The 12,265-nt window shown below is 50.7% G+C and overlaps 2 protein-coding genes across 2 annotated transcripts; one reads left to right on the top strand and one right to left on the bottom strand.

The window, feature by feature from the left end:
* The first annotated feature begins 714 nt into the window (after nucleotides 1-714).
* LOC109746321 (uncharacterized) lies at nucleotides 715-1,924 on the top strand. The gene has a single exon (XM_020305442.4). The coding sequence runs from the start codon at nucleotides 788-790 to the stop codon at nucleotides 1,757-1,759; it is 972 nt and encodes a 323-aa protein (XP_020161031.1). The 5' UTR covers nucleotides 715-787; the 3' UTR covers nucleotides 1,760-1,924.
* A 4,216-nt stretch (nucleotides 1,925-6,140) lies between these two features.
* On the bottom strand, nucleotides 6,141-11,619 carry LOC109746319 (protein disulfide isomerase-like 5-3). Its single transcript, XM_020305438.4, has 5 exons — nucleotides 11,272-11,619; nucleotides 10,628-10,731; nucleotides 10,163-10,533; nucleotides 7,079-7,386; nucleotides 6,141-6,775 (listed from the first exon to the last, which is right to left on the bottom strand). The coding sequence occupies exons 1-5, from the start codon at nucleotides 11,503-11,505 to the stop codon at nucleotides 6,539-6,541; spliced, it is 1,254 nt and encodes a 417-aa protein (XP_020161027.1). The 5' UTR covers nucleotides 11,506-11,619; the 3' UTR covers nucleotides 6,141-6,538.
* Nucleotides 11,620-12,265: the final 646 nt, after the last annotated feature.

The following is a 12,265-nucleotide window of genomic DNA, read 5'->3' as shown; positions in this document are numbered from 1 at the left end:
CGATTCGGCACCTCTGCAACAACCGCACGGCGGCCGCACGCGCGTCGTTCCTCCTCTGCTGCGGCGGAGCGCGTCGATTTGGACAACCTAAACGTGGAAGAGCGGAAGAGATCGATGGGCTTACAGGGATTTGTTCGCCGCGATTTTGCCCCTCTGCGCCAACCGAACAGCGGCCGCGCGCGCTGTTCCTCCTCTGCCACGTCTCCGGTACTGCTGCTCCTTCCGCGGCGGCCTGCTGCTACCACACAGCAAGGCGATTCTGCAGCGCGAACAACACGGCGAAGGCGCGCGCGTCGTCCCTCCTCGGTCGTGTCTCCGGCGCTGCACCGCCTTCCTTCACGCCGTGCACGCTATCCCGCCCTCACTCCGGCGGAAGACGACCGCCGAATCACCGCCACGCCGCCGGCTGCTCTGGATTTGGGGGATTGGAAGTGGAAGGAAAGGGGATCTGCTCCGCTGCGCTCGGCAGCAGTTTCGAAATGGGAGGAATGAAAGTGGGGAGGCCAGACGAGACCGCTCTGAGCACCCAACGGGTCTCGACCACGACGCCACGACCAGGGGACACCTGGCGCACGCATCGATGAAGTGGCGGTTTCCACCTGAAACGCGCGCGGCCGCGAGATGGGGATCGGTCGGCGCGCGAGCGCGTGTGCTCTGTAAGACAAGGGAGCACACGACCACTTTTTAGGTTTTGGGTAGAAAAAATCCTTCCTTTTTTGAGGTAAAAAAAGAAGAAAATCATTGGCGTCTTCCTCCTGCGCTCCCCTCACCAGATCTCGATCCCACCATGTCTGCCACTTCCGCCCTGGGGTCTCCGGCGACCTCCGCCGCCGCGGCCCCTCTGCCCGACCTCTCCATCCCCTATGATCTAGCCACGCGTGGACAGTGGCAAGCGCTGCTCGCGAACCTCGCCCACCCCTCCCACGCCCATCACCCGCACCACCGCCTCCTCTTATCTGCGCTCTCGGCGCTCTCCCTCGCCAAGCTCCGCCGCTTCTCCGACGGCGCCGCCCTACTGGCCTCGCTTCACCCAGATCCCGGCTGCCCGCCGCCGCCCTTTCTTCTCCGCCTCCTGCACGCTCTCCTCCCGCTCTTCTTCCCCGACCGCCCCCTCGCTCTCGACCGCCTCTACACGCTCCTCTCATCGGTCCGCGCCCGCCCTGACGCCCAGCATCCCGAGTGGCGCCGTCGTGACGCCCTCGTCTCGTCAATCCTCGCCTCCGATCACCTCGCCCACCGCGAGTTCGACGTCGCCATTGCCCTCGTGACTGAACTCGTCGCCCGCGAACCGGACAACCCGGTCCTGCTCTCCCGCCTCGCCTATGCCCACCTCCAGATCGGCAACCTCGTTGCCGCATCCGCGGTCTTCCAACACGTTGAATCCGTCGCGGCCGGCGACTCCTCTCACGACAGCCTCGTGTCTCGTAACCGCGCGCTCGAGTGCATCGTGGCTAAGGACTATGCCGCAGCGGTGCGGGAGTACGAGCGCTGTATTGAAGCTGACCCGGCTGACGCCATCGCCGTGAACAACAAGGCGCTGTGCCTAATGTACTCGCGGGACCTCGGCGATGCCATCAAGGTGCTTGAGGGAGCGCTGGAGACGATGCCCACGGCGGCGCTCAACGAGACAGTGGTGGTCAATTTGTGTAGCATGTACGAGCTTGCCTTTGTCAACCATGGTGAGGTCAAGCGAACCCTTGCCGATTGGATCACGAGGGTGGCACCAGATGACTTCGACAAGTCCTGCACACGCATGTAGGAGGTACTGGAATTCAGCATTGAATTATTCACCTGCTGCTAGGATGTGCTCTAGCAGAGAGATTGTGTATTTGTGTTGCTATAGTTGCTCCACACACTGGAGTTTGATTGTTCATGTTTCCATGACATTTATCATTTAATGATAACTGAAAGTTATGTGGTTGCAGTGACTTGCTCAACTGGAAGGTACTATGTGGTTAACAAATAATTGGGAATTTCTAGCATTATGTTGTGCTGTTTGAAATGCAGTGATCATATGTGTTTGGAATACTTTTTGCATACTTTAAAATGACTAATGTGCGCTGGAAGGCTAAAGTTTGGAATGCAATGATCATATGTATTTGGTGTTTGGTTATAAGTATGTTCCTGTTGTTATCCTTACTAAAAGCAATTCAACATTGTAATTATGAAATGTTTTACCGCTGCACCATGATAATTCCTTTTCTGATTAATGCAAAGGTTAAAGAATCTCTTAACTAAAGCCTGTAAGATGGCAGCTATGTGATTTACAAATGTTGTGGCCAAGATATAGATTCTCCCCACTGGAGCTAGTGATTTCACCCTCCACCCCCCAAAAATGCAATGGCAGGGAATATGGGGACGGATTATAGTGTGCTTGTTTTAACCAATAAGTAGTATTAAAAATACATAGGTCTATTTAACCAATAATTATGATTTCCATTTGCAGTTTCATTAAGCATGGTAACACATATTATAGCAATAATTATGTCAGTTGTTGTATTAGGGAATATATTGTGCTTGTTTTAACTAATGATTAGTATTAAGAGGTTCATGGGTGCTAGAGTATATGTTACTTAAATATCTGGGCATGGTTTTGAATTTGCGGTTTGATCCAGTATGGTAACACATATTATAACAAGAATTATAGCAGTTCTTTTCCTATTATAAATGATCTCTTATTCTGTTAGTACATTGAACTTTGTAGGTATTGTTATTGTTCAAAATTAAGATTTCCATTCCATGCGTGTCTTTAATAATTATTTGAGTATCTGCCATGTAGGAAAAAAAAGGTACCCCCTCTGTGCTTGAAAAGAAGAGGCATAAATGTTGATAGTTTTTTCCTGCAAACTTGGTCAAACTTTGCATCATTTGACTTCAGACAGAATTTGTATGCCTTTTTTTCAACCATGGGGGAAGTACATAAAGACCACCATACATGATGTTGGAAGAGCTAGGTACTCAAAACAGTAAAATAGATTATTGTGGTTGCACTGGCATCCATTCACAAAGGTGCTGATCACCTCATATCCTTCGCTCTCTTTAACAGTTGATTACTTGAACTTATTCCATAGTAGAGCTCTCAGTTTTCTGACTGTCAGTTCGAGTATTGTTAGTGTCACCGAGACTTGACGCCTTGAAGGTGATTACACCACTTGAGGTTTAAAGACCCTTGCACATTGTTATTATCAGTCTTGAGGTTTTTAAATGATCCCCCTAAGATAGGGATGCAGATGTTGGTTGGCACTTGGCACCTTGATGAAGACCAGTTAGCTGGAAGATCCTGCATCATGCCATTGCCATCACTCATGTAAGTGACCAGAAGGCCTGCTGCTTCTAGTCTCCTCCTATAGCTAATACTCCCTCCGTTCACAGTTATAAGATGTTTTAACTTTTTTTTGGATCGGATGTATATAGACAAGGTTTAGTGTGTTTGTTCACTCATTTTAGTTTTTATCTAGTCCATATTGCAATATTCAAAACATTTTGTATTTGTGAATGGAGGGAGTAACATTCAAACACGTTCTTAATCAAATTACATATTTTAAAGTGCACATCTCCTTCAGTTGCAACTACTCCCTCTGTTCACAAATACTCCCTCCGTTTCTAAATATAAGTCTTTTTAAAGATTGTATATAGACGTATTTTAGAGTGTAGATTCACTCATTTTGCTCTGTATGCAATCCATATTGAAATCTCTAAAAAGACTTATATTTAAGAATGGAGGGAGTATAAGATGTTCTAACTTTTTCTGAGTGGATGTAGACACCTTTTAGTGTGTGTGTTCACTCATCTCAGTTCGTATAGTCCTATCAAAATATCCAAAATACTCTCTAGTGTCAAAAACGCTCTTATATTATGGGATGGAGGGAGTATATTATAGTACTCCCTCTATATCATCTGTATCTATACAAATCTAAGATTATGGGACGGAGGGAGTATATTATAGTACTCTCTGTATCATCTATATCTATACAAATCTAAGACAAGCATCTATATCTATACAAATCTAAGACAAGTAATTTGAGACGGAGATAGTAGAAGACAAGTACTTTCTCCGTCCGAAAAAGCTTGTCTCTCAAATAGATGTATCTAGCACAGTCATTTGAGGGACAAGCTTGGAACAAGTTTTTCGGACGGAGGGAGTATTTGTGAATGGAGGGGATAGGGTCCTGTCCAGCGGGTGGCTGAATGCTACTGTCTTTTGATCCTGGAAATCACGGATCGGAATGACAAAAGGAAATTGGCTGGCTGAGACGCGACACTGAGTTGCTTAAGTATCTTCATGCTTTGTGCTGGCTCTGGTATTTTTCCTTCGGGAAGGAAGCAGCTTCAGTTGAATTCATATACACATTTCTCCCAGGCTCCATTTGTGCACGCGGTCCTTCCATATCAAAGAGACCATAATTTGGAGGATTACACAAATGTTTTTTTTCTATCGAATATTGGGTTCTTAGAGCGTCTCTAACTGATCCACTATCCTTAACTTCTTAAATCAAAAAAGACTTGCACCTTGCTATAGTGCTAGACACGTCCATTTGAGTGGCAACTAATTTCGGACGGAGAGAATACTATAAAGCAACTATTACAGCCACACACACACAAGCGCATAAACTAGACGTCGGCCTATCCACACAATTAGAACCATGCGCATAAACACATGTTGTCGACCAATGCCTAGGGAGTAGGGACACCCCGCCATTGAAACCAAACCCATGACACGGCCACGCAGAGCCAGTTTTAAGCGAGCAACATGGGGGAACCAATAACAAGGACCGGACCATGCACTGAGCAGAAGTGGAGTCGTCAGATTTGCCTTTGCGGGCCATACCGAACATTCCAGTCCCCTTGCATCGAGCGAGGGATTGATGTAGCTAAACGTACCATTTGAGTACTACATAGGCCAAAACATGTTGACCTTGCTGCCCGAAGAGACGGTTAACAGCCAGGGTAGCCCCCCTGGGGGCAAAATAGTCGACTCACCATATGCAGCCCGTTTACGACGGGATCGATCCTGCCACATAAGGTTGCAAATCGCCTCCTGCTAGGGACCGAGAAGACGCGTCACTGCCGCCACGAAACAAGAATCAGAAGATCCATCATCGTCGCGACTTAGGAATCGGGAAGACTCCAGTGAAAATCGTCGTCACTACCACCACCATGATCGGTCGTTGCGATGCCCATACCCGCAATCGGTATGGCCGCCGTTCCGACATCCAAACTCGCGTGCACCATCCATGGCCGCCGCAATGCTCCAGCCATGAGGGCTCCTCTTTCATAAGGAGGCGAGTCGTCCACTAGGCAGGCTTTTCCGTCGATAGCAACGTTGGCTGGAAGGGAAGGAGCTGGAGTGACTGGGGCATGTTGAGCCCGACGTCCGTTCAACAGACGGTGTAGCACAAAGATCCGGGGAAATCTCAAGTGATTTCAGTTCAGCAGAAGGCAGAAGTTGTCTGACTCATCAGCCCAATAGGAGATTTGGACCACGCGACCGAGAAACTTGGTTTCGCACATCCCGCATATCTTTGTGTTCACTTTAGTTTTGTAATAGCGAAAGTTACAGCGATTAAGCGATAAACAATTAAAGTTGATTTATTCATAAGCGACTATAGGAGGTTGGTGCGGGATGTGCAAAACCAAGTTCCCGAATCACAGTGCAGATGTGCGGGCTACGAAGTGCATATGCGTCTCTCATCCACCCGAACAGTTAACACGCACACATAGCGTATACCCATGTGAAAAAAATCTGAATTTTCAGTTTGTAAGGCCTTGTACTTTTTGAATAGCTAAATATTGACGTCACGTTATTATTTTCGGTGCTGCTAAATCTCAGTCGATGTTATATTCATTTGATCTTGCATGGAGATTCGTGCAAAGTTTTTTCTTATTCTTTTATACACTATGTCACCTGACTGAGACCTAGCCACACCCCATTATTTTTACCTAATTTTATTTTGTTCCTAAAATATGGACTCAACCAATATATGGAGAAGGGTGACCATGCATGCACTACGTGGTACGTAGGAGAGAGTAGCAGTTTGCTAGCTATCCTGTTCCTCCTCTTAAGGCCTCTTTGATACACAGAATTCTTAAAACTTAGAAACAGAAAGACACAAGAAACCATAGGAATTTGGACCAAAGAGTGACACAGGGAAAACAAAGGAATTCTAGCAAGATGTTTGACTTTGATGGAAATCTCCAGAAAATTTCGACGACTAACGCCATTTTTTCCCCAAGGATCCAAATCCTCCAAAAATCCTATGAAATTCCATTGAATCAAAGGAGATAACTGACCTGTTCTATTTTGGAGTGCAAGTCAATAACTTCACATGACATAAACTAAATAACTTCACATGACATGAAATCGCTAAACAGAGGAGCTAGTAACTGCCAGGTCAGACAAGGGGAGGTCAAAACTAAGGCATGTGAAATTCAAAATCAGAATATCCTCATTCCAGGTTCCCCTTTCTACAACATCCATTCTATTCTTCTGCTACAGGAAATCCTTAAGTTTAGTCTGGAGCCGGAAACTACTACACATTCATTCTTGATGGGCTCGTGTTGGCTGGCGGTCTTCCTCGCCTTGCCCAGAGAAAAACATTAGAACAACAAGCACAGCCACCAATAAGAGGAGGATGTACAACGCATTCACACCAAGCAGCGTTGGGAAACGTCTGCCAAATGTCTTCTTTATTGTTCTTCCAGCTCTATATGCCTCGAGGAAACGACTAATTTGGGATCCATGATCACCTTCTTCCAACTTCTCTAAACCCTCAACCTGCGACAAGAATCATTTCAATCATAGCACAACTAAGTAGTCACTATTGGAGATTGTGGTGAAAGCAATTAGGCAAACGTATATGATATGAACGGACTGTAAAAAAAGGATATGATATGAACGGATCAATTTGAACAAAAATGTGATGTCAAAACCAGACACGGAATTGCACATAACAATTGTATATTAGTAATACCATGTGACATGCAGAGAACAGATACAGACTTATAGCTGGGGATAATCTGAAATTTGATGATGGCATCCTTGTGAAAATAAAGGGGACAACAAAAATACTATACTTACCACTTCATACTTCTCATCTTTGTCCCAGACTACCAACTTTGGCAGCTGTGAGCTCTTAGAATCATGGAAAGGCTCGGTGAATTCCTCCCATTGGTTGACTCCCACATATCCAAACACTAGGTCATGGTTTGCATTGGCTGCAGACCTTAAAATTTTTATCAACCGCATGGAAGTTTCATCAGAATCATCCTGCAGAACTGCAAGGACAACTTTCCTATCGTCATCTTTTAACATCTTAACAGTCTCTGCATTGATGGGCACAGTCATCGGAAGCAGGGATTGCCGTATAAAATCCTCCAAGAAGGTTCCTGCATCCACAAAAATCATTGCTATTATCATCAATCCGGGAAAGACATGCACTACAAAGCAGAGCGTGCGCATGTTCTGGTATAGAAAGGTGAACTACGTAGTTCCATCACTAAAAAACTGAGCTGCAGAACATTTGATACAAACAGAATGACAAATCTAGGATTTCACTCGCTAGCACATGTAACAAGAAACGTGTTATGACCGGCATATTAGGGGCTTAGCCCAGTGGGTTGTGGCCCCAGTTATCTTATCATTATTAGGGGTTTAGCCCAATTATCTTATTGTTATGAGGATCGTTTGCTTAGGAGTCAAGTAAACCTCTCAATATAAGGAGAGAAGATGTATCAATCTAATCAAGCAAGAAGCAATCATTATTTGCTCGGCTTCCCGAAGGGAGCCGGGAGACCTAACCCTAGCCGCCTCTTGCGCCGCCGCCGCCTCTTCTTCATCGCGCCACGGCGCCCCGCCGGCGGCGGCCGCGATCGCATCTCCGTCAACCCTCATCCTCCCCGTACAACCGACGCCCTAAACCGGGTAGGATCCTAGCTCCTAGCAATTTGGTATCAGGTAGCTTGGTTCCGATCATGTCTGCACCACCACCCAACCCGCCGCTGCCCGTCACCACCGCGCCGCTGCCCCTCTCCACCGCGCCGCTGGCTCTCCCCACCGCGCCGCTTGACTCCACTGCCGGCACCTCCATCGGCCAGACGCCGCCGCCCTCCACCGCGCCTCCCGTCGCCATCTACTCGCCGGCGGAGATGACCGGGGTCCTCAACGACCTTGTCACCGCCGTCCAGGGCATACGCCTCTACCTGGCCGGGCCCTACGGGCAGCCGCCGCCCTTGCCGCCGGCCGCCGCGACCGGGCCAGCCGCCCTGCCCTGGTACTCGGCAACCACGGCGCTGATCGGGCCTCTACATCACCACTGGCCGCATCAGCCGCCGCCCGCCGTCGCGACCGGGCCAGCCGCCCTGCCCTGGTACGCGGCCACCACGGCGCCGGTCGGGCCTCTACACCACCACTGGCCCGGTCAGCCGCCGCCCGCCGTCGCCCCCCACTGGCCGGCTCCGGCGATCACCGCGCCCCCGACGACTCCCGGGTCCGGGCAGCCGCAGCCCCAGCTGCCGGCCCCACCGCCGCCCGCTGCCGCGCCTCAATGGCCATAGTGGCCGGCCCCGGCCCTCGCTGCGCCCCCCACGCCACCCGGGTCCGTACCGCCGCAGCTGCCGGCCCCGCCCCCGCCCAGCACGGGGCCCGGGTCACCCACGAAGGGAGGCGTACCGATCCAGCAAGTGCGCTTCCCGCCGTCACCGTCCCCAATACCGGCCTGGCTGACCGGATCATCGTCGCCACCCGTCTACACGTTGGCTGGAGACCCGCCGGCACCCACTCTGCAGTTAGGCGATCCCTCCGGCTCGGCGGGGCACTCCACAGGCCGCGACCATGCTGACCGGGCGCCCCAATCCTCGCTGCTTCGCACCTCCGAGCCAGTCGGCCACGGCGCTCCGACTCAGACACCGCCGCGGTTTGCCAAACTGGACTTCGCCACTTATGACGGCACGGAGGACCCCCTCAACTGGCTCAACCAGTGCGAGCAGTTCTTTCGCGGGCAGCGCACCCTCGCCTCGGAGCGTACCTGGCTCGCCTCTTACCACCTCCGCGGCGCGGCACGGACCTGGTACTACGCCCTCGAGCAGGACGAGGGCAGCATGCCCCCTTGGGAGCGCTTCCGCAAGCTCTGCCTCCTTCGTTTTGGGCCACCGATCCGCGGGAGCCGCCTGGCAGAGCTAGGCCGCCTTCCCTTCACCTCCACGGTTCAGGACTTCGCCGACCGTTTCCAGGCCCTGGCATGCCACGCGTCGGGCGTGACGATGCAGCAGCGGGCCGACCTCTTCGTCGGTGGACTTTCGGATCACATCCGCGTGGACGTGGAGCTTCGGGGACCCCAGGATCTCCAGACGGCCATGTACTACGCCCGCGCGTTCGAGCGCCGCGCGGTGGCCATCTAGCAGGAATCACCGTCCCGGGCCGCTGGGTCACTACCCTGGCCGGATGTTCCCGCATAGGGTCGGCCTGCTCAGGCTTCCGCGGCACCCCCCGCCGCGATCGCGGCGCGCCCGTTCCGCCGGCTCACCTCGGCCGAGCTACTCGAGCATCGCCGCCAAGGGTTGTGCTTCAACTGCGACAAGCCCTACACGCCCGGCCACGTTTGCCCGCGACTCTTCTACCTGGAGGCTGCAGACTACATTCCGAAGGACGCCTTCGCCGCCGACCTGGCCGCCCCAGCTGTCGCGAAGGTGTTTGACGCCGGTTGATCACCTCGAGGAGTTCAGCAAGCGCTTCCCCACCTTATAGCTCGAGGACGAGCTGTTTGTGCAGGCGGGGAGAAGTGTTATGACCGGCATATTAGGGGCTTAGCCCAGTGGGTTGTGGCCCAAGTTATCTTATCATTATTAGGGGTTTAGCCCAATTATCTTATCGTTATGAGGATCGTTTGCTTAGGAGTCAAGTAAACCTCTCAATATAAGGAGAGGGGATGTATCAATCTAATCAAGCAAGAAGCAATCATTATTTGCTCGGCTTCCCGAAGGGAGCCGGGAGACCTAACCCTAGCCGCCTCTTGCGCCGCCGCCGCCTCTTCATCGCGCCACGGCGCCCCGCCGCCGGCAGCCGCGATCGCATCTCCGTCAACCCTCATCCTCCCTATACAACCGACGCCCTAAACCGGTTAGGATCCTAGCTCCTACCAAAACGCAAAGCAAATTCCAAGCATACCTTCAAAGGGTCCATAAAAGACACTCTGCTCGTTATATTTTGGGTTGAGAGAAACCAATGCTGGAATCTTGTCAAAATCATACACGGCCATCAAATCCTCAGAGAAATCCTTTGCTGTAGAAAACCATGCCTTCTTCTTGTACCTTGCTCCATACTCGGCAATGGAGGATTCATCCACCCCAAATCCAATAAATAATGGAAAACCCACACCAGCTTCCTGGACAAAACTTTTGATTGCTGCGTCGGACTTGAGAACAGAAACATCAGGTGCGACGAGCTTCCTCAGGCTCTCAACGAGCTGGCCGGCCTTCCTTGAACCAGTGTACTCTGTGGGGACTCCATGGTCAAAAAGCATAAGCGTAGGGAAGCCACTGCATCCAGGAAAACAAGCAAATTTGTCAATTACAAAACAGACTCCCGCCTGGTTTAACCAAACTCGTAGAGATATTTGATTATGTTGCTTACTCTACTCCATATTTGGACCTAAGCTTTTTGTACTTCTCTGCATTTACTTTCGCGACTACAATTGGCGTGCTCAGCCCAGAAAGAACCGGAGCAGCTTCATCCAACTGCAAATGGGCAACGGCTTATCAGTTCACATCATCGCAGGCCACACAGATGATGGAATAACAGGAAAAAAAAGCGATAGTGACATGGCCTGCAAGTCTTGGTGATACTCCCTCCGTTCCTAAACATAAGTATTTGTAGAGATTGCAACATGGACTGCATACGGAGCAAGGAGCAAAATGAGTGAATCTACACTCTAAACTACGTCTATATACATCCGTATGTAGTTCATATTGAAATCTCTAAAAATACCTATATTTCGGAACGTAGGGAGTATAATATTATAATTACAAGCAAGGGGTTGAGTGGATCTTAGACGTGCCTGTGCCAATTTCGTTTCCTCTCTACGACTCAAATCCGATCCATGTCTCTGAACCATCACCACTATCTCTCAATTTCCCATTTCGCACTTGGCATCAATTACCGTACTACTCTAACCCAATCGCATTTCTCCTTGCAGACTCTTGGGAATACGAGGTCTCTAGCGAACATCGGTGGTGGTGGATCGAATGGAAGGGCGGGGTGGATAGCTGGATACGTACCTGCGGGGAGAGGCGTTTGCAGTGGCCGCACCACGGGGCGTGGAAGTCCACGAAGAGGAAATCGACGGCGGCCACCGCCGCCTCGAAGTTGCCTTCGTCCAGCTCCACCACGCTCCCATCTCGGGGGATCTGGAACCTCGCCGGCTCCTCTCCGCCACTCACCAAGCAAGCCGTCACTAAAGCGAGAACGAAGAGAGGAAGCAGCCGCTGCTTGTCCACGGCCATCGGCGGCATCAGTGACCTCGATTCGATCTCGAGCGGAGTTGGTAGCTGTGTAGAACACTAAGACTCAAGCCCTCAACTGGTAGTGCCCGCATGCTAAGATCCCCCGTCCCATTTCCCTAAAATATTTTTTAGATAAATCGCTGATGCTTATCTAGCAGATCCCATATTTTTAAAAATTATCTTGTCAAATCTTCAAAATGTTTGCTCAAATTATAATAAAAAATTGATCACGTTTCAACACCCCACAAACATAGATAATTTAAATGCATCACATAATAATTCAAGTATGAGCATTACTTCTATAAAGGATTGCGTTGTTCTATCCAAGCGCGCCTCGCACGTGGTGCCTACCTGGCGCCCTAACCGTTGTCCGATCGGACTCGGTCATTCCTCACCGAGCCAACAGCCTCGAGGGTACATGACGATGGACCGGTGTGCACCTCGTATGGCGGTCTTTGTCCTCGTGTAGTGTGTGTCATTTCATGCGCTTGTGTGGGAGCGAATGATGTTTGGGCCATCGGGTAGAGGCGGTCATTGCGCGTGGGCACCACCCAATTATCCATGTGTGTGTGTGTGTGTTGTCTCTTGTGTTGGTGGGGATAGATGTTTGGGCCCCCGGGTAGAGGCGAACGTCGCGTCGGGACCCCGCCCGGCTATCCCGCCCAACACTCGGCTGGTTGTTCAAGCCCGGGCGTTGGGAGACCGTGCGGAGCCAGCGTCTTACCGGGCAGATAAGGTGAGTTCACTCCTTTCGGTTGTGCCATGTTGT

This window comes from Aegilops tauschii, chromosome 6 (assembly GCF_002575655.3).
Source record: "Aegilops tauschii subsp. strangulata cultivar AL8/78 chromosome 6, Aet v6.0, whole genome shotgun sequence".
Lineage (NCBI taxonomy): Eukaryota > Viridiplantae > Streptophyta > Magnoliopsida > Poales > Poaceae > Aegilops > Aegilops tauschii.
This window is presented reverse-complemented; position numbering and strand designations above follow the sequence as displayed.